The 21,809-nt window shown below is 47.6% G+C and overlaps 1 protein-coding gene across 4 annotated transcripts in view; it reads right to left on the bottom strand.

Moving 5' to 3' along the window:
- The window catches only part of arhgap17b (Rho GTPase activating protein 17b), a 100,278-nt gene that overhangs the window by 23,708 nt on the left and 54,761 nt on the right, over nt 1-21,809 (bottom strand). For all 4 annotated transcript variants that reach the window (XM_042319210.1, XM_042319207.1, XM_042319208.1 and 1 more), the window contains exons 3-7: nt 14,957-15,061; nt 7,118-7,194; nt 6,547-6,658; nt 6,360-6,436; nt 4,617-4,734 (exon numbers count right to left, since the gene is read on the bottom strand). In XM_042319210.1, coding sequence (XP_042175144.1) covers nt 4,617-4,734; nt 6,360-6,436; nt 6,547-6,658; nt 7,118-7,194; nt 14,957-15,061 — 489 coding nt within the window. The remainder of the gene's footprint in view (nt 1-4,616; nt 4,735-6,359; nt 6,437-6,546; nt 6,659-7,117; nt 7,195-14,956; nt 15,062-21,809) is intronic.

Below are 21,809 nucleotides of genomic sequence, written 5' to 3' on the forward strand. Positions count from 1 at the left end.
TGTCACAATAACCCCCTGTCACAATAACCCTCTGTTCATACCCCGTCACAATAACCCTCTGTTCAGCCAGGTCATCAGATATGATCCTGTCATGATTAAGAAGCCTTAGCTGGAATATGCCGCCATCTTTTCAACTTTACCTCCAGTCATTAGAGCAGGAAGGTATTCCCAATGTCCCAAGGTCATCTAGGAATACTGGGAATATCAGGAGTGTGTGCTCTCATGCTGCCCTGTATTTTCCCTAGACTTTCCTTTATACTGAGTTTTTTCATAGTGCTGGAAACCTGCAAAATTCCCTGGAAACCTACTTCTACCACTTTGCCCTCCCATTACATCCTCTGCTGTATGTGTACCACTTTGCCCTCCCATTACATCCTCTGCTGTATGTGTACCACTTTGCCCTCCCATTACATCCTCTACTGTATGTGTACCACTTTGCCCTCCCATTACATCCTCTACTGTATGTGTACCACTTTGCCCTCCCATTACATCCTCTGCTGTATGTGTACCACTTTGCCCACCCATTACATCCTCTACTGTATGTGTACCACTTTGCCCACCCATTACATCCTCTACTGTATGTGTACCACTTTGCCCTCCCATTACATCCTCTGCTGTATGTGCCCTCCCCACTGTATTGCCCTCCCATTACATCCTCTACTGTATGTGTACCACTTTGCCCTCCCATTACATCCTCTACTGTATGTGTACCACTTTGCCCTCCCATTACATCCTCTACTGTATGTGTACCACTTTGCCCTCCCATTACATCCTCTACTGTATGTGTACCACTTTGCCCTCCCATTACATCCTCTGCTGTATGTGTACCACTTTGCCCTCCCATTACATCCTCTACTGTATGTGTACCACTTTGCCCATCCCATTACATCCTCTACACTGTATGTGTACCACTTTGCCCTCCCATTACATCCTCTACTGTATGTGTACCACTTTGCCCTCCCATTACATCCTCTACTGTATGTGTACCACTTTGCCCTCCCATTACATCCTCTACTGTATGTGTACCACTTTGCCCTCCCATTACATCCTCTACTGTATGTGTACCACTTTGCCCTCCCATTACATCCTCTACTGTATGTGTACCACTTTGCCCTCCCATTACATCCTCTACTGTATGTGTACCACTTTGCCCTCCCATTACATCCTCTACTGTATGTGTACCACTTTGCCCTCCCATTACATCCTCTACTGTATGTGTACCACTTTGCCCTCCCATTACATCCTCTACTGTATGTGTACCACTTTGCCCTCCCATTACATCCTCTACTGTATGTGTACCACTTTGCCCCATTACCCATTACATCCTCCCTACACTGTATGTGTACCACTTTGCCCTCCCATTACATCCTCTACTGTATGTGTACCACTTTGCCCTCCCATTACATCCTCTGCTGTATGTGTACCACTTTGCCCTCCCATTACATCCTCTACTGTATGTGTACCACTTTGCCCTCCCATTACATCCTCTACTGTATGTGTACCACTTTGCCCTCCCATTACATCCTCTGCTGTATGTGTACCACTTTGCCCTCCCATTACATCCTCTACTGTACTTTGTACATACCACTGTATTGTACCACTTTGCCCTCCCATTACATCCTCTGCTGTATGTGTACCACTTTGCCCTCCCATTACATCCTCTGCTGTATGTGTACCACTTTGCCCACCCATTACATCCTCTGCTGTATGTGTACCACTTTGCCCTCCCATTACATCCTCTGCTGTATGTGTACCACTTTGCCCTCCCATTACATCCTCTGCTGTATGTGTACCACTTTGCCCACCCATTACATCCTCTACTGTATGTGTACCACTTTGCCCTCCCATTACATCCTCTACTGTATGTGTACCACTTTGCCCTCCCATTACATCCTCTGCTGTATGTGTACCACTTTGCCCTCCCATTACATCCTCTACTGTATGTGTACCACTTTGCCCTCCCATTACATCCTCTACTGTATGTGTACCACTTTGCCCTCCCCCTCCATTACACATCCTCTACTGTATGTGTACCACTTTGCCCTCCCATTACATCCTCTGCTGTATGTGTACCACTTTGCCCACCCATTACATCCTCTACTGTATGTGTACCACTTTGCCCTCCCATTACATCCTCTACTGTATGTGTACCACTTTGCCCTCCCATTACATCCTCTACTGTATGTGTACCACTTTGCCCTGCCCCCATTACATCCTCTACTGTATGTGTACCACTTTGCCCTCCCATTACATCCTCTGCTGTATGTGTACCACTTTGCCCTCCCATTACATCCTCTACTGTATGTGTACCACTTTGCCCTCCCATTACATCCTCTGCTGTATGTGTACCACTTTGCCCTCCCATTACATCCTCTACTGTATGTGTACCACTTTGCCCTCCCATTACATCCTCTACTGTATGTGTACCACTTTGCCCTCCCATTACATCCTCTGCTGTATGTGTACCACTTTGCCCACCCATTACATCCTCTGCTGTATGTGTACCACTTTGCCCTCCCATTACATCCTCTGCTGTATGTGTACCACTTTGCCCTCCCATTACATCCTCTGCTGTATGTGTACCACTTTGCCCTCCCATTACATCCTCTACTGTATGTGTACCACTTTGCCCTCCCATTACATCCTCTACTGTATGTGTACCACTTTGCCCTCCCATTACATCCTCTACTGTATGTGTACCACTTTGCCCTCCCATTACATCCTCTACTGTATGTGTACCACTTTGCCCTCCCATTACATCCTCTGCTGTATGTGTACCACTTTGCCCTCCCATTACATCCTCTACTGTATGTGTACCACTTTGCCCTCCCATTACATCCTCTACTGTATGTGTACCACTTTGCCCTCCCATTACATCCTCTACTGTATGTGTACCACTTTGCCCTCCCATTACATCCTCTACTGTATGTGTACCACTTTGCCCTCCCATTACATCCTCTGCTGTATGTGTACCACTTTGCCCTCCCATTACATCCTCTGCTGTATGTGTACCACTTTGCCCTCCCATTACATCCTCTACTGTATGTGTACCACTTTGCCCTCCCATTACATCCTCTGCTGTATGTGTACCACTTTGCCCTCCCATTACATCCTCTACTGTATGTGTACCACTTTGCCCTCCCATTACATCCTCTACTGTATGTGTACCACTTTGCCCTGCCCCATTACATCCTCTACTGTATGTGTACCACTTTGCCCTCCCATTACATCCTCTACTGTATGTGTACCACTTTGCCCACCCATTACATCCTCTACTGTATGTGTACCACTTTGCCCTCCCATTACATCCTCTACTGTATGTGTACCACTTTGTACCACATCCTTGCCCTCCCATTACATCCTCTACTGTATGTGTACCACTTTGCCCTCCCATTACATCCTCTACTGTATGTGTACCACTTTGCCCTCCCATTACATCCTCTGCTGTATGTGTACCACTTTGCCCTCCCATTACATCCTCTGCTGTATGTGTACCACTTTGCCCTCCCATTACATCCTCTGCTGTATGTGCCCTCCCATTACATCCTCATACTGTATGTGTACCACTTTGCCCTCCCATTACATCCTCTACTGTATGTGTACCACTTTGCCCTCCCATTACATCCTCTACTGTATGTGTACCACTTTGCCCTCCCATTACATCCTCTGCTGTATGTGTACCACTTTGCCCTCCCATTACATCCTCTACTGTATGTGTACCACTTTGCCCTCCCATTACATCCTCTACTGTATGTGTACCACTTTGCCCTCCCATTACATCCTCTGCTGTATGTGTACCACTTTGCCCTCCCATTACATCCTCTGCTGTATGTGTACCACTTTGCCCTCCCATTACATCCTCTACTGTATGTGTACCACTTTGCCCTCCCATTACATCCTCTACTGTATGTGTACCACTTTGCCCTCCCATTACATCCTCTACTGTATGTGTACCACTTTGCCCTCCCATTACATCCTCTACTGTATGTGTACCACTTTGCCCTCCCATTACATCCTCTGCTGTATGTGTACCACTTTGCCCTCCCATTACATCCTCTACTGTATGTGTACCACTTTGCCCTCCCATTACATCCTCTACTGTATGTGTACCACTTTGCCCTCCCATTACATCCCCATTACACTTTCCTCCCATTACATCCTCTACTGTATGTGTACCACTTTGCCCTCCCATTACATCCTCTGCCCTCCCATTACATCCTGTATGTGTACCACTTTGCCCTCCCATTACATCCTCTACTGTATGTGTACCACTTTGCCCTCCCATTACATCCTCTGCTGTATGTGTACCACTTTGCCCTCCCATTACATCCTCTACTGTATGTGCACATTTGGTGCCAATAGATCTCCCTTAAATGATAAATGACATCAGTTCAATACACTATGAAAGTAAATACATGTTGACATGATTTCAGTGGAGACACTTGATGGTGAATCAATCTGTAAAAAACAGCTGTTCTGTTTTTATCCCAAATCAATCTATAAAACAACAGCGTTTCTCCAGAGTCTTGTTACTACAGTATGCATGTTGCTAGCGAGTGACCAGTTCCTTTTCATTGAAAAATTCTAACTAGACTTATGAATACTACCTACAGTACCTTACACATCTCCACTTTGTTCAGGGCCTCGTCCATCTCGTCTTTGAGAGTCTCAACCTTGGCAGCCGTGGCCTGGTAGTTGGTGGAAAAGTGAATAGACTTGCTTGCCTGCAACCACCTGGAACAAAAAAATATATAATGGAGATGTGGAACTTTGTCTCATCTATGTGTGAACATAGATCTTTACTTGAGAAATGCACATACAACTTCTGCAAAATAAAAACATGTATTTGGCATAGCTTTATTTTTGGGGTTCTAGTCCAGTAGCTGGCCCTGGGGTTCTAGTCCAGTAGCTGGCCCGGGGGTTCTAGTCCAGTAGCTGGCCCTGGGGGTTCTAGCTGGCCTGGGGTTCAGTAGCTGGCCCTGGGGGTTCTAGTACAGTAGCTGGCCCTGGGGGGGTTCTAGTCCAGTAGCTGGCCCTGGGGGTTCTAGTCCAGTAGCTGGCCCTGGGGTTCTAGTCCAGTAGCTGGCCCTGGGGTTCTAGTACAGTAGCTGGCCCTGGGGTTCTAGTCCAGTAGCTGGCCCTGGGGGTTCTAGTAGCTGGCCCGGGGTTCCAGTAGCTGGCCCTGGGGTTCTAGTCCAGTAGCTGGCCCTGGGGTTCTAGTCCAGTAGCTGGCCCTGGGGTTCTAGTCCAGTAGCTGGCCCTGGGGTTCTAGTCCAGTAGCTGGCCCTGGGGTTCTAGTCCAGTAGCTGGCCCGGGGTTCTAGTCCAGTAGCTGGCCCTGGGGTTCTAGTCCAGTAGCTGGCCTGGGGTTCTAGTCCAGTAGCTGGCCTGGGGTTCTAGTCCAGTAGCTGGCTCTGGGGTTCTAGTCCAGTAGCTGGCTCTGGGGTTCTAGTCCAGTAGCTGGCTCTGGGGTTCTAGTCCAGTAGCTGGCTCTGGGGTTCTAGTCCAGTAGCTAGCTCTGGGGTTCTAGTCCAGTAGCTGGCTCTGGGGTTCTAGTCCAGTAGCTGGCTCTGGGGTTCAGTAGCTGGCTCTGGGGTTCCAGTAGCTGGCCCTGGGGTTCTAGTCCAGTAGCTGGCCCTGGGGTTCTAGTCCAGTAGCTGGCCCTGGGGTTCTAGTCCAGTAGCTGGCCCTGGGGTTCTAGTCCAGTAGCTGGCTCTGGGGTTCTAGTCCAGTAGCTGGCTCTGGGGTTCTAGTCCAGTAGCTGGCTCTGGGGTTCTAGTCCAGTAGCTGGCTCTGGGGTTCTAGTCCAGTAGCTGGCTCTGGGGTTCTAGTCCAGTAGCTGGCTCTGGGGTTCTAGTCCAGTAGCTGGCTCTGGGGTTCTAGTCCAGTAGCTGGCTCTGGGGCTCTGGGGTTCTAGTCCAGTAGCTGGCTCTGGGGGTTCTAGCTGGTGGGGTTCTAGTCCAGTAGCTGGCTCTGGGGTTCTAGTCCAGTAGCTGGCTCTGGGGTTCTAGTCCAGTAGCTGGCTCTGGGGTTCTAGTCCAGTAGCTGGCTCTGGGGTTCTAGTCCAGTAGCTGGCTCTGGGGTTCTAGTCCAGTACCTGGCTCTGGGGTTCTAGTACAGTAGCTGGCTCTGGGGTTCTCAGTACCTGGCTCTGGGGTTGTAATACAGTACCTGGCTCTGGGGTTGTAATACAGTACCTGGCTCTGGCTCTGGGGTTCTAGTCCAGTAGCTGGCTCTGGGGTTCTAGTCCAGTAACTGGCTCTGATGTTCTAGTCCAGTATCTGGCTCTGGGGGTTCTAATACAGTACCTGGCTCTGGGGTTCTAGTCCAGTAACTGGCTCTGGGGTTGTAGTACAGTACCTGGCTCTGGCTGAGTCATAGTCTAGGACTAGCTTAGCCAGCTGTTTCCTCTGTCTCAGGATGTTGGGAATGTCCACCTGGGTAGGTATAGGAGAGATCATAAATGGTGTCATTATCATTAGTATGACCATTGGCATGCTCAGTGTTATCAATGCCAGGGTAAGATATGGAGAGTGTTGGTGGTCACCTCTGCTAGCTGGTTGAGAGGTTCCAGGATGTCTCTCTCTAGCTGGACCTCGTGTTGCATCAGCTCAGACGCTAGTCTGCTCTCTGCCTCCCCACACACATCCATCATCTTACTGCCACACACACACACACACACACACACACACACACACACACACACACACACACACACACACACACACACACGTAAAGACACATATACACAGATAAACAGAGAGAAAGAGGAGAGAGAGAGACCGTTATCACCGTGAAGCTCTGAGTAATAGGTATTGTAGGAATACCACAAACACATTTGGGGCCTTTAAACAACCATATCCATCCCTGTATAACTAACTCTCACTAGTTTAGTCCTGGGATCTCATCATGTTCTGTGCTTATGGACTAACTTCCCTAACTGAATCTTTCTGAATCTGCATGTTGAACATGTAGAAACCATGTTCAAACCATAGATATCATTGTCTGGTTTGCCAAACACAGATGTAGCCTGTTCTTGGACTAAGAAGCATTGAGAATCTCCATTGTACCTGGGAAACCGGCCCCATACATGTCTGCTGTCATTGCTCCACACTCACCCAATCAGTGACTCCTCCCCCAGCTGGCTTCCTCCATCCTGCATGGCCTGGGACAGCGCTGTCAGAGGGAGCTTTTTCTGTGGCAGGAAATACAAGGCATCATGGGATTTGTAGTTATATTGCTCAACACAAGACATGTTACTGTATCATCTTTCATCTCGGACACCCAGAACTAAAATGTTGTATTATGCGTCAGATGCTCTAAGTTCTGGGGGGAGACGTGTTAGAAAATACACTAATGAGACTAGCGAAGTGTCCACCCCTCGAAACACAAACTCACAGCCAGTTCTGGGCAAGTCTATTCGGAATTATAAAGGTCCATGTATCGAACACGAGATAAGGAGACAATTATGCAGTGAAAGTAATGACAGTAATGCCAGTCATATTAGTAATGTTGCATCACTGGGGCGGGTCTGGCTAACAGAGGATTGGAAAGATAGTGGAGGGTTTGGAGAGGCCTACTCCACATGTCTGTCCACTGAGTCTATCCTCTATTTACTGAGACATGCTGTGCAGTGATTGCAGAGGAGAGAGAACATTGAGATGACGGCTAACTTGGGGAACTTCTCTAGCGCTCAAACCCTACCATGAAATAACTCAAAATGACAGTAATTGCACATCTTTCATTGACATTAGTATGTGGTTAATGTGGATGTCTGAGTTTGAGGTAAGAGCTGTTCACAACACTTCTCCCTGAGAAGGAGAGATACAAGAGGAGAGGTAAAGAAGGAAAGATAGAAGAGGAGAGGGTGAGAAGGAGAGATACAAGAGGAGAGGGTGAGAAGGAGAGGTAGAGAAGGAGAGATACAAGAGGAGAGGGAAAGAAGGAAAGATAGAAGAGGAGAGGGTGAGAAGGAGAGGTAGAGAAGGAGAGGTGAGAGAGGAGAGGTAGAGAAGGAGAGATACAAGAGGAGAGGGTGAGAAGGAGAGGTAGAGAAGGAGAGATACAAGAGGAGAGGGTGAGAAGGAGAGTAGAGAAGGAGAGAAAAGAGGGGAGGGGAGAAGGAGAGGTAGAGAAGGAGAGATATAAGAGGAGAGGGTGAGAAGGAGAGGTAGAGAAGGAGAGATACAAGAGGAGAGGGTGAGAAGGAGAGGTAGAGAAGGAGAGATACAAGAGGAGAGGGTGAGAAGGAGAGGTAGAGAAGGAGAGATACAAGAGGAGAGGGTGAGAAGGAGAGGTAGAGAAGGAGAGATACAAGAGGAGAGGGTGAGAAGGAGAGAGTGAGAAGGAGAGATACAAGAGGAGAGGGTGAGAAGGAGAGGTAGAGAAGGACAGATAGAAGAGGAGAGGGTGAGAAGGAGAGAGTGAGAAGGAGAGAGAAGCGGGGAGGGTGAGAAGGAGAGGTAGAGAAGGAGAGATAGAAGAGGAGAGGGTGGTAATATTGGGTGAGAAGGAGGTAGAGAAGGAGAGATAGAAGAGGAGAGGGTGATAATATTGGATGAGAAGGAGGTAGAGAAGGAGAGATAGAAGAGGAGAGGTGTGATAATATTGGATGAGAAGGAGGTAGAGAAGGAGAGATACAAGAGGAGAGGGTGAGAAGGAGAGAGTGAGAAGGAGAGAGAAGAGGGGAGGGTGAGAAGGAGAGGTAGAGAAGGACAGATAGAAGAGGAGAGGGTGAGAAGGAGAGGTGGAAGAGGAGAGATGTGATAATAGAGGGATGAGAAGGAGGTAGAGAAGGAGAGATAGAAGAGGAGAGGGTGAAAGGAGAGGTAGAGAAGGAGAGATAGAAGAGGAGAGGGTGGAATATTGGAGAAGAGGTAGAGAAGGAGAGATAGAAGAGGAGAGGGGATAATATTGGATGAGAAGGAGGTAGAGAAGGACAGATAGAAGAGGAGAGGGTGATAATATTGGGTGAGAAGGAGGTAGAGAAGGAGAGATAGAAGAGGAGAGGGTGATAATATTGGGTGAGAAGGAGGTAGAGAAGGAGAGATAGAAGAGGAGAGGGTGATAATATTGGATGAGAAGGAGGTAGAGAAGGAGAGATAGAAGAGGAGAGGTGTGATAATATTGGATGAGAAGGAGGTAGAGAAGGAGAGATAGAAGAGGAGAGGGTGATAATATTGGATGAGAAGAGAGGAAGAGAAGGACAGATAGAAGAGGAGAGGTAATAGATAAGGAGGAGGTAGAGAAGGAGAGATAGAAGAGGAGAGGGTGAGTAATATTGGATGAGAAGGAGGTAGAGAAGGACAGATAGAAGAGGAGAGGGTGATAATATTGGATAAGAAGGAGGTAGAGAAGGAGAGATAGAAGAGGAGAGGGTGGTAATATTGGGTGAGAAGGAGGTAGAGAAGGAGAGATAGAAGAGGAGAGGGTGATAATATTGGATGAGAAGGAGGTAGAGAAGGAGAGATAGAAGAGGAGAGGTGTGATAATATTGGATGAGAAGGAGGTAGAGAAGGAGAGATAGAAGAGGAGAGGTGTGATAATATTGGATGAGAAGGAGGTAGAGAAGGAGAGATAGAAGAGGAGAGGGTGATAATATTGGATGAGAAGGAGGTAGAGAAGGAGAGATAGAAGAGGAGAGGTGTGATAATATTGGATGAGAAGGAGGTAGAGAAGGAGAGATAGAAGAGGAGAGATAGAAGAGGAGAGGTGTGATAATATTGGATGAGAAGGAGGTAGAGAAGGAGGTAGAGAAGGAGGTAGAGAAGAAGAGATAGAAGAGGAGAGGGTGATAATATTGGATGAGAAGGAGGTAGAGAAGGAGAGAGAAGAGGAGAGGTGTGATAATATTGGATGAGAAGGAGGTAGAGAAGGAGAGAGAAGAGGAGAGGTGTGATAATATTGGATGAGAAGGAGGTAGAGAAGGAGAGAGAAGAGGAGAGGTGTGATAATATTGGATGAGAAGGAGGTAGAGAAGAAGAGATAGAAGAGGAGAGGGTGATAATATTGGATGAGAAGGAGGTAGAGAAGAGAGAGAAGTGGAGAGGTGTGATAATATTGGATGAGAAGGAGGTAGAGAAGGAGAGAGAAGAGGAGAGGTGTGATAATATTGGATGAGAAGGAGGTAGAGAAGGAGAGAGAAGAGGAGAGGTGTGATAATATTGGATGAGAAGGAGGTAGAGAAGGAGAGATAGAAGAGGAGAGGGTGATAATATTGGATGAGAAGGAGGTAGAGAAGGAGAGATAGAAGAGGAGAGGGTGATAATATTGGATGAGAAGGAGGTAGAGAAGGAGAGAGAAGAGGAGAGGTGTGATAATATTGGATGAGAAGGAGGTAGAGAAGGAGAGAGAAGAGGAGAGGTGTGATAATATTGGATGAGAAGGAGGTAGAGAAGGACAGATAGAAGAGGAGATGGTGATAATATTGGATGAGAAGGAGGTAGAGAAGGAGAGATAGAAGAGGAGAGGGTGATAATATTGGATGAGAAGGAGGTAGAGAAGGAGAGATAGAAGAGGAGAGGGTGATAATATTGGATGAGAAGGAGGTAGAGAAGGACAGATAGAAGAGGAGAGGGTGAGAAGGAGAGGTAGAGAAGGAGAGGTAGAGAAGGAGAGATACAAGAGGAGAGGGTGAGAAGGAGAGGTAGAGAAGGAGAGATACAAAAGGAGAGGTTGAGAAGGAGAGGTAGAAAAGGAGAGATACAAGAGGAAAGGGTGAGAAGGAGAGAGTGAGAAGGAGAGGTAGAGAAGGAGAGATACAAGAGGAGAGGTAAAGAAGGAAAGATAGAAGAGGAGAGGGTGAGAAGGAGAGGTAGAGAAGGAGAGGTAGAGAAGGAGAGATACAAGAGGAGAGGGTGAGAAGGAGAGGTAGAGAAGGAGAGATACAAGAGGAGAGGGTGAGAAGGAGAGAGTGAGAAGGAGAGAGAAGAGGGGAGGGTGAGAAGGAGAGGTAGAGAAGGACAGATAGAAGAGGAGAGGGTGAGAAGGAGAGGTAGAAGAGGAGAGTTGTGATAATATTGGATGAGAAGGAGGTAGAAAAGGAGAGATAGAAGAGGAGAGGGTGATAATATTGGATGAGAAGGAGGTAGAGAAGGACAGATAGAAGAGGAGAGGGTGATAATATTGGAAGAGAAGGAGGTAGAGATGGAGGTAGAGAAGGAGGTAGAGAAGGACAGATAGAAGAGGAGATGGTGATAATATTGGATGAGAAGGAGGTAGAGAAGGAGAGATAGAAGAGGAGAGGGTGATAATATTGGATGAGGAGGTAGAGAAGGAGAGATAGAAGAGGAAAGGGTGATAATATTGGATGAGAAGGAGGTAGAGAAGGAGAGATAGAGAAGAGGAGAGGGTGATAATATTGGATGAGAAGGAGGTAGAGAAGGACAGAGAAGAGGAGAGGGTGAGAAAGGAGAGAGTAGAGAAGAGAGTAGAGATGGAGAGATGAGAAGAGAGAGGAGAAGGAGAGAAGGAGAGGTAGAGAAGGAGAGATACAAGAGGAGGAGGTAGAGAAGGAGAGATAGAAGAGGAGAGGGTGAGAGATACAAGAGAAAGGTGAGAAGGAGAGTGAGAAGGAGAGATACAAGAGGAGAGGAGAGTGAGAAGGAGAGAGGAGAGGAGAGAGAGTGAGATACAAGAGGAGAGGGAGAGAAAAGGAGAGAGTGAGAAGGAGAAGAGGAGAGGGGAGAGGGTGAGGGTGAGAAGGAGAGGTAGAGAAGGAGAGAAGGAGAGATACAAGAGGAAAGGGTGAGAAGGAGAGAGAGAGAGGTAGAGAAGGAGAGATACAAGAGGAGAGGGTGAGGAGAGGTAGAGAAGGAGAGATAGAAGAGGAGAGGGATGAGAAGGAGAGAGTGAGAAGGAGAGAGAGGAGAGGGTGAGAAGGAGAGGAGAGAGATAGAAGTAGAGAGGAGAGAGAAGGAGAGTGAGAAGAGACAAGAGAGGGTGAAAGGAGAGGTGAGAAGGAGAAGAGAGAGAGTAAAGAAGGAAAGATAGAAGAGGAGAGAGAAGGAGAGAGTGAGAAGGAGAGGAGGAGAGGGTGAGAAGGAGAGGTGAGAAGGAGAGAAGGAGAGATACAAGAGGAGAGGGTGAAGGAGAGAGTGAGAAAGGAGAGATACAAGAGGAAGGAGAGATACAAGAGAAAAGGAGAGGTGAGAGAGATACAAGAGGAGAGGGTGAGAAGGAGAGGTAGAGAAGGAGAGATACAAGAGGAGAGGGTGAAAAGGAGAAGGAAGAGAAGAGAAGGAGAGAGAGAGGTAAAGAAAGAAGAGGAGAGAAGGATGAGAGGAGAGGTAGAGAAGGAGAGATACAAGAGGAGAGGGTGAGAAGGAGGTAGAGAGGTAGAAAGGAGAGAAGGAGAGGATAGAAGAGGTAGAGGAGAGATGAGGTAATATTGGAAGAGAAGGAGGTAGAGAGGAGGTAGAGAGAGGAAGGAGATAGAAGGAAGGAGGTAGAGAAGGAGAGAGAGGAGAGGGTGATAAATTGGATGAGAAGGAGGTAGAGAAGGAGAGATAGAAGAGGAGAGGGTGATAATATTGGAGAGAGGTAGAGAAGGAGAGATAGAAGAGGGTGAGAAGAAGGAGAGTAGAGAGGAGAGATACAAGAGTGAGAGAGGGAGAAGGGTAGAGAAGGAGAGATACAAGAGGAGAGAGGAGAGAGGTGAGAAGGAGAGATACAAGAGGAGAGGGTGAAAAGGATGAGAGAGGGTGAAAAGGAGAGGTGAGAAGGAGAGATACAAGAGGAGAGGGTGAGAAGAGAGAGGAGAGAGATACAAGAGGAGAGGTAAAGAAGGAAAGATAGAAGAGGAGAGGGTGAGAAGGAGAGGTAGAGAAGGAGAGAGTGAGAAGGAGAGATACAAGAGGAGAGGGTGAAAAGGAGAGAGTGAGAAGGAGAGATACAAGAGGAGAGGGTGAGAAGGAGAGAGTGAGAAGGAGAGATACAAGAGGAGAGGGTGAGAAGGAGAGAGTGAGAAGGAGAGATACAAGAGGAGAGGGTGAGAAGGAAGAGTGAGAGAGAGATACAAGAGGAGAGGAGAGAAGGAGATAAAGAGAGATGAGAAGGAAGAGGAGAGGAGAAAAGAGAGAGGGTGAGGAAGGAGAGATACAAGAGGAGAGGGTGAGAAGGAGAGAGTGAGAAAGAGAGATACAAGAGGAGAGGTAAAGAAGGAAAGATAGAAGAGGAGAGGGTGAGAAGGAGAGGTAGAGAAGGAGAGATACAAGAGGAGAGGGTGAGAAGGAGAGGTAGAGAAGGAGAGATACAAAAGGAGAGGTTGAGAAGGAGAGGTAGAAAAGGAGAGATACAAGAGGAAAGGGTGAGAAGGAGAGAGTGAGAAGGAGAGGTAGAGAAGGAGAGATACAAGAGGAGAGGGTGAAAAGGAGAGAGTGAGAAGGAGAGATACAAGAGGAGAGGGTGAGAAGGAGAGAGTGAGAAGGAGAGATACAAGAGGAGAGGGTGAGAAGGAGAGAGTGAGAAAGAGAGATACAAGAGGAGAGGGTGAAAAGGAGAGAGTGAGAAGGAGAGATACAAGAGGAGAGGGTGAGAAGGAGAGAGTGAGAAAGAGAGATACAAGAGGAGAGGTAAAGAAGGAAAGATAGAAGAGGAGAGGGTGAGAAGGAGAGGTAGAGAAGGAGAGGTAGAGAAGGAGAGATACAAGAGGAGAGGGTGAGAAGGAGAGGTAGAGAAGGAGAGAGAAGAGGGGAGGGTGAGAAGGAGAGGTAGAGAGGGACAGATAGAAGAGGAGAGGTAAAGAAGGAAAGATAGAAGAGGAGAGGGTGAGAAGGAGAGGTAAAGAAGGAGAGGTAGAGAAGGAGAGATACAAGACGAGAGGGTGAGAAGGAGAGGCAGAGAAAGAGAGATACAAGAGGAGAGGGTGAGAAGGAGAGAGTGAGAAGGAGAGACAAGAGGAGAGGGTGAGGGAGAGAGATACAAGAGGAGAGGTAAAGAAGGAGAAGATAGAAGAGGAGATGAGAAGGAGAGAAGAGGAGAGGGTAGAGAAGGAGAGAGATACAAGAGAAGTGAGAAGAGAGAGAGAGGGAGATAGAGGGTGAGAAGGAGAGGTGAGAGGGATGAGAAGGGAGGTAGAGAAGGACAGATAGAAGAGGAGAGGGTGAGAAGGAGAGGTAGAAGAGGAGAGTTGTGATAATATTGGATGAGAAGGAGGTAGAAAAGGAGAGATAGAAGAGGAGAGGGTGGTAATATTGGGTGAGAAGGAGGTAGAGAAGGAGAGATAGAAGAGGAGAGGGTGGTAATATTGGATGAGAAGGAGGTAGAGAAGGAGAGATAGAAGAGGAGAGGTGTGATAATATTGGATGAGAAGGAGGTAGAGAAGGACAGATAGAAGAGGAGAGGTGTGATAATATTGGATGAGAAGGAGGTAGAGAATTGACAGATGAGAGAGGTGAGAAGGACAGATAGAAGAGGAGAGGGTGATAATATTGGATGAGAAGGAGGTAGAGAAGGAGAGATAGAAGAGGAGAGGGTGATAATATTGGATGAGAAGGAGGTAGAGAAGGACAGATAGAAGAGGAGAGGGTGATAATATTGGATGAGAAGGAGGTAGAGAAGGACAGATAGAAGAGGAGAGGGTGATAATATTGGATGAGAAGGAGGTAGAGAAGGACAGATAGAAGAGGAGAGGGTGATAATATTGGATGAGAAGGAGGTAGAGAAGGACAGATAGAAGAGGAGAGGGTGATAATATTGGATGAGAAGGAGGTAGAGAAGGACAGATAGAAGAGGAGAGGGTGATAATATTGGATGAGAAGGAGGTAGAGAAGGACAGATAGAAGAGGAGAGGGTGGTAATATTGGATGAGAAGGAGGTAGAGAAGGAGAGATAGAAGAGGAGAGGTGTGATAATATTGGATGAGAAGGAGGTAGAGAAGGACAGATAGAAGAGGAGAGGGTGATAATATTGGATGAGAAGGAGGTAGAGAAGGAGGTAGAGAAGGAGATTGTCCTTACGTGTCTCTTTTCTGCCTCCGTTCCGATGTGACCTTGTAGACAGGTGACCAGTCTCTTGTGTGCGTTGTGGGACACCAGACGGACCAGCTCCATGCGCCTCTCGATCTGCAATCACACATTCATGCTCATGATCATCAGAAGAAACACAAATGAACACAAGCACAATATAGTCTTTCTCTATATCAGTGCTCTCCAACCCTGTTCCTGTAGGGGTACCCTCCTGTAGGTTTTATCCAACCCTGTTCGAGGAGAGCTACCCTCCTGTAGGTTTTATCCAACCCTGTTCGAGGAGAGCTACCCTCCTGTAGGTTTTATCCAACCCTGTTCGAGGAGAGCTACCCTCCTGTAGGTTTTATCCAACCCTGTTCGAGGAGAGCTACCCTCCTGTAGGTTTTATCCAACCCTGTTCGAGGAGAGCTACCCTCCTGTAGGTTTTATCCCACCCTGTTCCTGGAGAGCTACCCTCCTGTAGGTTTTATCCAACCCTGTTCCTGTAGGGGTACCCTCCTGTAGGTTTTATCCAACCCTGTTTGAGGAGAGCTACCCTCCTGTAGGTTTTATCCAACCCTGTTCGAGGAGAGCTACCCTCCTGTAGGTTTTATCCAACCCTGTTCGAGGAGAGCTACCCTCCTGTAGGTTTTAACTCCAACCCTGTTCCTGGAGAGCTACCCTCCTGTAGGTTTTATCCAACCCTGTTCGAGGAGAGCTACCCTCATGTAGGTTTTATCCAACCCTGTTCGAGGAGAGCTACCCTCCTGTAGGTTTTAACTCCAACCCTGTTCCTGTAGAGGTACCCTCCTGTAGGTTTTAACTCCAACCCTGTTCCTGGAGAGCTACCCTCCTGTAGGTTTTAACTCCAACCCTATTCCTGGAGAGCTACCCTCCTGTAGGTTTTAACTACAACTATGTTCCTGGAGAGCTACCATCCTGTAGGTTTTAACTCCAACCCTGTTCCTGGAGAGCTACCCTCCTGTAGGTTTTAACTCCAACCCTGTTCCTGGAGAGCTACCATCCTGTAGGTTTTAACTACAACCCTGTTCCTGGAGAGCTACCATCCTGTAGGTTTTAACTACAACCCTGTTCCCGGAGAGCTACCCTCCTGTAGGTTTTAACTACAACCCAGTTCCTGGAGAGCTACCCTCCTGTAGGTTTTAACTACAACCCAGTTCCTGGAGAGCTACCCTCCTGTAGGTTTTAACTACAACCCAGTTCCTAGAGAGCTACCCTCCTGTAGGTTTTAACTACAACCCTGTTCCTGGAGATCTACCCTCCTGTAGGTTTTAACTACAACCCAGTTCCTGGAGAGCTACCCTCCTGTAGGTTTTAACTACAACCCAGTTCCTAGAGAGCTACCATCCTGTAGGTTTTAACTACAACCCTGTTCCTGGAGAGCTACCCTCCTGTAGGTTTTAACTACAACCCAGTTCCTGGAGAGCTACCCTCCTGTAGGTTTTAACTACAACCCTGTTCCTGGAGAGCTACCCTCCTGTAGGTTTTAACTACAACCCTGTTCCTGGAGAGCTACCCTCCTGTAGGTTTTAACTACAACCCAGTTCCTGGAGAGCTACCCTGCTGACAACCCTGATCTATACCGTTGTTGTACCAATGTTTTGCATTTCTGTTTCATTCAAATAGTTATACTGTATGTCTATTGCATAATGGTTATAGACCTAGTTCTGTGAAAGGATTGAGTGGAAGAAGCTGTTTTGACTGGCTGGTTCCTCCTGGTTGCCGCCTAGTAACGGTTATTCACATCCCTACATAATGTGTCTTAACAGTCAGCTGACAGACAGATGGAGGGCTGTTGAGGAAGAACCAGCAGGATTGATACAGATAGTGCTCTCTGCAGGGAGCAGAACTAGGCTACATTAGATTACCTTAATATTAATGCAAGACAGGTTAGAGTGATATGCATATGAAGAACAAATGAATCTATGGGAATTTGAGAAGGGATATATTGCTCTCTATGGGTGTTATGATCAGTGAACAGTTAATACAAGGACCCTATCAATGCAAAGCAGAAGACTATCACACCCACTATCACCTTCCATAGCCCACTATCACCTTCCATAGCCCACTATCACCTTCCGTAGCCCACTATCACCTTCCGTAGCCCACTATCACCTTCCGTAGCCCACTATCACCTTCCGTAGCCCACTATCACCTTCCGTAGCCCACTATCACCTTCCGTAGCCCACTATCACCTTCCGTAGCCCACTATTACCTTCCATAGCCCACTATCACCTTCAGTAGCCCACTATCACCTTCCGTAGCCCACTATCACCTTCCATAGCCCACTATCACCTTCCGCAGCACACTATCCCCTTCCATAGCACAATATCTCCTTCAACAGCACAATATCTACTTCCATAGCCCACTATCACCTTCCATAGCCCACTATCACCTTCCATAGCCCACTATCACCTTCCATAGCCCACTATCTCCTTCCATAGCCCACTATTACCTTCCATAGCCCACTATCCCCTTCAACAGCACAATATTACACCCACAAACTTTAAAAGGGGGAAGTGATCCAATGATGGTGTTGTTGATGGGAAGAATGGAGATATGGATATAGGGTCCACACCCTCACTCCACTGTGCTCTATTTCAGTCTACTTCTGGTATGGGGCTGTGATCAAATAGTCATATCAAACTGTTCCAGTCCACAACCTCGAAAAGGAAACGCAGTGAGGGGATCTTAGTACAGACTAAAGATGTGCCTGTGTGCTCCATCCCCTATAGCAGGGCTATTTAACTCTCCCTCTACGAGGTCCGGGGCCTGATGCTTTTCACTTGTACCTGATAATTCATTCCACACACCTGGTGTCCCAGGTCTAAATCACTACATGGTTAGAGGGGAACAATGAAAAGGTGCTGTGGAACTGGCTTCCAGGTCCAGAGTTGTGTTTGAATGCCCTAAATGATGTTGTTTTAGTATGAGCCTGTAAATAAATCATCATATTCAACAAACTATTAGAGTCTACAAACTAAACTACTGTATAAAAAGGAAGTGAAGCAGGGGGTTTTAACGTGAACATGTGTTTATGAGGTCCACACACAGTGGCCTTCTTAGTGTACTTCCTGTATGGGACTATAAGCAAAAGTATTACAGTCAGCAAACTATCTTATTCCAAGCAAATGAAAACCCCACGCCATGTGTGTAACTAAAGGAGGGGGTTCTGGAGGACAGTGATTTGCCTATACAGTCCACAGTAGTCTGATTAACTTTCAGTATGAGTGTGTTGTTCTCTGTTGCTAAGTGTCTTCTTCCTCTTCTAATTCACTGTAACCACCCAGCTGGTTCTGCAGCCACGGTATTGGCTGGGAGAGCTCTCTCACACACTCTCTCTCTCGCTCTCTGTCTCTCTTGATCTCACGCTCACGCTCTCTGGCTCTCTCTCTTGTGCACTCTCCCTCTCTCTCTCTAGCACTCTCTCTCTCTCTTGCGCACTCTCTCTCTCTCTCTCTCTGGCACTCTCCACCGCACACTCTCAATCCCATGCATTTCCCTCCAGCTGCTTCTCCATGCCAGCTGGGGTGAAGCGCTCTCTCTCTGGATCCAATTGATTCAGTGTAACAGTGATCCAGTGATTCATGTCTGCTAGTAATAACTGTAATGTGTATCCAGACCCTCATCACTGAGTCACTTCTCCATTTGGGACGCAGCCCCTACTCCGGCACCCCCATACCAGTAGTGTACTACTTTGTCCAGGGCCCATAGGGTTCTGGTCAAAATTAGTACACTATACAGAGAATAAGGTGCCATTTGGGACACAGACTTGAGTTTTGACAGAAGTTGGTGGTCAAAAGAGAAGGAGTTCAATAACAGCAATGGAGAAGTGACTTCTGAAAACAAGCACGGGTCTCATTCAGCACTACTGATGGGAAGAAACAGACAGACAGATAAACAGAACAATATATAGTATTACACCCTGCCCTGGAGACTGGCCTGGAGACTGGCCTGGAGACTGCCCTGGAGACTGGCCTGGAAGCTGGCCTGGAGGCTGGCCTGGAGACTGGCCTAGAGACTGGCCTGGAGACTGGCCTGGAGACTGGCCTAGAGGCTGGCCTGGAGACTGGCCTAGAGACTGGCCTGGAGACTGGCCTGGAGACTGGCCTGGAGACTGGCCTGGAGACTGGCCTAGAGACTGGCCTGGAGACTGGCCTGGAGACTGGCCTGAGACTGGCCTGGAGACTGGCCTGGAGACTGGCCTGAGACTGGCCTGGAGACTGGCCTGAGACTGGCCTGGAGACTGGCCTGGAGACTGGCCTGGAGACTGGCTGGAGACTGGCCTGGAGACTGGCCTGAGACTGGCCTGGAGACTGGCCTGGAGACTGGCCTGGAGACTGGCCTGGAGACTGGCCTGGAGACTGGCCTGGAGACTGGCTGGCCTGAGACTGGCCTGGAGACTGGCCTAGAGACTGGCCTAGAGACTGGCTAGAGACTGGCCTAGAGACTGGCCTGAGAGACTGGCCTGAGAGAGACTGGCCTGGCTGGCCTGGAGACTGGCCTGGAGACTGGCCTGGAGACTGGAGAGACTGGCCTAGAGACTGGCCTGAGACTAGAGAGCCTGGAGACTGGCCTGGAGACTGGCCTAGAGACTGGCCTGGAGACTGGCCTGGAGATTAGAGACTGGTAGAGATGGCCTAGAGACTGGCCTGGAGACTGGCCTAGAGACTGGCCTGGAGACTGGCCTGGAGACTGGCCTGGAGACTGGCCTAGAGACTGGCCTGGAGACTGGCCTAGAGACTGGCCTGGAGGCTGGCCTGGAGACTGGCCTGGAGACTGGCCTGGAGGCTGGCGAGAGATGAAATAAGGAGTACATACACACAGACCCCACCCTCACCTTCCTCCCTCCATTATGTGTAATGATGTTTAAAGGTTTACAGGCCTATTATTGAGGATAATAGCAGACAGCCCAGATCAGTAGCCAGTAAAAACAGTCAGTGGAATGAGCAGCCAGTTGACCCCTGACCCTGGCTCAAAGGAAATATGGAACATCCAGTGCAGTGAGTCAGAGCAGTTCTGATGTGGGGTTTAGGCTTTGTCCTCTGAGACAGCTTCTCTCTCTCTCTCTCCCTTTCTCTTGGTGTCTCTCTCTCCCTTCCCCCACCCATCTCTCTCTCCCTTTCTCTTGGTGTCTCTCTCTCCCTTCCCCCACCCATCTCTCTCTCCCTTTCTCTTGGTGTCTCTCTCTCCCTTCCCCCACCCATCTCTCTCTCCCTTTCTCTTGGTGTCTCTCTCTCCCTTCCCCCACCCATCTCTCCACCCATCTCTCTCAAACAAAATAAAATGTTATTGGTCACATACACATATTTAACAGATGTTATGTTATTGTGGGTGTAATGAAATGCTTGTGTTCCTAGCTCCAACAGTGCAGTAGTATCTAACAATTCACATCAATCTAAAAGTTAAATAATGGCATTAAGAAATATATAAATATTAGGATGAGCAATGTCAGAGTGGTATTGACTAAAATACAGTACAATAGAATACAGTATATTCATATGAAATAAGTAAAGCAGTATGTAAACATTATTCAAGTGACTAGTGTTCCATTATTACACACACACACTGTATATAGATTTTTTTCTATTGTGTTATTGACTGTACGTTTGTTTACTCCATATGTAACTCTGTGTTGTTTGTATCGCACTGCTGTGCTTTATCTTGGTCGCGTCGCAGTTGTAAATGAGAACTTGTTCTCAACTGGCCTACCTGGTTAAATAAAGGTTAAATCAAAAAGTGAAGTGACCAGTGATTCCATGTCTAGGGCAGCAGCCTCTAAGCTGCAGGGTTGAGTAACCGGGTGGTAGCGGGCTAGTGATGGCTATTTAACAGTCTGATGGCCTTGAGATGGAATCTGTTTTTCAGTCTCTCGGTCCCTGCTTTGATGCACCTGTACTGACCTTGCCTCCCCCAACATCTTTTTCCCAGGTGTCAGTCCAGTCCAACAGACACGGGCCGGTCTGACAACGCCAGCTCCTCTCCTGTTACTGATTCAAACATGTCCAAACAACATGACCACTTAGCCATTTAAATACACAGAGGCCCTGCATAACTAAAGTGCCACATTTCAACAGGCTAAACTAACATTCAGTGCATGTTGAGGAAAGTTGGTGATGTATCATGTTATTGAACGTGATCTGCACACTAATATCTACCCCTTGGAGATAAATAAAGTGGATTAAACTAAATTGAGCTGTGCCTTGTTAGACCATAATAGAACAAGGAAACTGTTACTGTATCTATGTACTAAACCCTATGGTGTAGGGAGGGCTATCCTTTCTGGAGTTGGGTAATAAAACACATTGCAAGCAGACACACCTGTAAGTTGCCAGATGGATAAGGCTAACATTATGAATGAATCATCTGTGGTAAACTAGAGGTTTACAAGATGTCTGCATGCCATTTGCTACAATACCTAGTCTCTCTTGACACATTGAGCTACAGTACCTGGTCTCTCTTGGTTTATTGAGCTACAGTACCTGGTCTCTCTTGACATATTGAACTACAGTACCTGGTCTCTCTTGACATATTGAGTAGTAGTACCTAGTCTCTCTTGACACATTGAGCTACTGAGCTACAGTAGCTGGTCTCTCTTGACACATTGAGCTACAGTACCTGGTCTCTCTTGACATATTGAACTACAGTACCTGGTCTCTCTTGACATATTGAGTAGTAGTACCCAGTCTCTCTTGACATATTGAACTACAGTACCTGGTCTCTCTTGACATATTGAGTAGTAGTACCCAGGCTCTCTTGACACATTGAGCTACAGTACCTGGTCTCTCTTGACATATTGAGTAGTAGTACCTAGTCTCTCTTGACACATTGAGCTACAGTACCT

The sequence above is a fragment of the Oncorhynchus tshawytscha genome, unplaced genomic scaffold, assembly GCF_018296145.1.
Source record: "Oncorhynchus tshawytscha isolate Ot180627B unplaced genomic scaffold, Otsh_v2.0 Un_scaffold_1341_pilon_pilon, whole genome shotgun sequence".
NCBI classification, from domain to species: Eukaryota; Metazoa; Chordata; class Actinopteri; order Salmoniformes; family Salmonidae; genus Oncorhynchus; species Oncorhynchus tshawytscha.